Source organism: Tarenaya hassleriana, unplaced genomic scaffold (genome assembly GCF_000463585.1).
Source record: "Tarenaya hassleriana unplaced genomic scaffold, ASM46358v1 Cleome14, whole genome shotgun sequence".
Lineage (NCBI taxonomy): Eukaryota > Viridiplantae > Streptophyta > Magnoliopsida > Brassicales > Cleomaceae > Tarenaya > Tarenaya hassleriana.
Genome location: NW_010964598.1, coordinates 1,488,731 through 1,490,143, shown reverse-complemented (window position 1 = coordinate 1,490,143; position 1,413 = coordinate 1,488,731). Strand labels below are relative to the sequence as shown.

General features: G+C 47.4%; 1 protein-coding gene across 1 annotated transcript in view; it reads right to left on the bottom strand.

The window, feature by feature from the left end:
- The window catches only part of LOC104808364 (protein TOPLESS), a 6,681-nt gene that overhangs the window by 185 nt on the left and 5,083 nt on the right, over positions 1–1,413 (bottom strand). Inside the window, exons 22-27 of the mRNA XM_010534039.1 lie at positions 1,206–1,385; positions 1,003–1,131; positions 814–909; positions 527–718; positions 272–438; positions 6–180 (exon numbers count right to left, since the gene is read on the bottom strand). Of these exons, the coding sequence (XP_010532341.1) occupies positions 6–180; positions 272–438; positions 527–718; positions 814–909; positions 1,003–1,131; positions 1,206–1,385 (939 nt within the window). The remainder of the gene's footprint in view (positions 1–5; positions 181–271; positions 439–526; positions 719–813; positions 910–1,002; positions 1,132–1,205; positions 1,386–1,413) is intronic.

The window sequence follows — 1,413 nt, the reverse complement described above, 5'->3', positions numbered from 1 at the left end:
CCCACCGACGGCATGGCTGCAGTGCTGGCCGAGCCGTTCTCAGCCGGTGGTGCCACGCCCCATTTGCCTTCCGAATCCAACGGCTCGAAAATGTGAACTCCTCCGTCCGATAAACCCACCGCGAACATGTTCGGCTCTTGTGGATGTGCAGTGATCACCAGTGGATGCACATTCGAATTGCTGCACATTATGATAGTGATTCAGACCATATATAGTTATCTTCAACTACTTCTATGATCATTACACGACATGGTGTGGATTGGTGCGTTACCTGAGATTAGCAGGAAGATATGCAGAAGGGTTAACTCGGCAGCGCAACCGAAGATTCGAAGAGCCAAAAACACAGACAGTTGCGTCCATGAAACTCGCGTAGATCAGCTGGCTATCGCATGAAAATGTCGCGTGAGTGATCGGAGCTGATGATTCTCGCACAACCCACTGGAAAGACAATACGAAAAATGTCGTGATCGTGATGGTCTTCTCGGGTAAAGACAGTTTTCTTTAGAGAGACTCGTTCTGTATGTACCTGTTTCATGCATTCGAGTTTCGTGGTTTCGTATATAGCGAGCTGAGTCTCGTGCACGACCAGGAAGTGAATCTGGTCTTGATGGAACTGCACACGCGTGTCTGATGGCGAAGCCGCTGCTGTTCTTCCCTGAGGAAGTTGCAGAAGCTTGCTCTTCTGCTTCTCCCATCCGTCCGTGTTCCAGACACAGATCTGAAACACATAAACCGACATAAGAAGACTAAGATTCCGGTAATTATTAATCCGTACGAACGACTAGTTTCCGAGACACGAAACCATGAAAGCACCTGGGCATCTGCTCCAGATGAAACCAGCACGTTAAGTATGTTGGAAAAGGCAAGGCCTGTTATTCTCTTCGAATGACCTTTGAGCTTGCTCTTAACCTGCATTAGCACGAAGGACGTATTTAACATATCGACGTTTCTTTCTTTTCCCCGTACTTTTTGTCCAAAGAAAATCGCTTCACAGTTTGTTACCTCATCCACTCGGACATTGTAAATCTGTATCGTGCTATCGTCCATCCCGATGGCGATGATATTGTTGTCTTGAGGATGAAAAGCAAGAAACGTAGCAGCAGGGGGAGGCGGCATGAAAGTAGCCATTGTCTGCATTCAGGCAACAACAGTTTAAGACAAAAACCGTCGGAATTCATTCAGTAATGCCTTTCACCGGGATTTACCTTAAACGTCATCATGTTAAACAATGAGATCTTCCCTCCAGAAGCCGACATTACGTACGAATCGTTCTTGGACAAAGCAAAACATGGAACAGCTTCTTCGGGGTTAGTCTCAGCCACGTCATTTGTCATGAGGATTCCGCTTGCTGGTTGCCATTGGTGAGGAGGTACACTAGCTGTCGCCTACACGATTTGCCGTGGGGAAAACCCC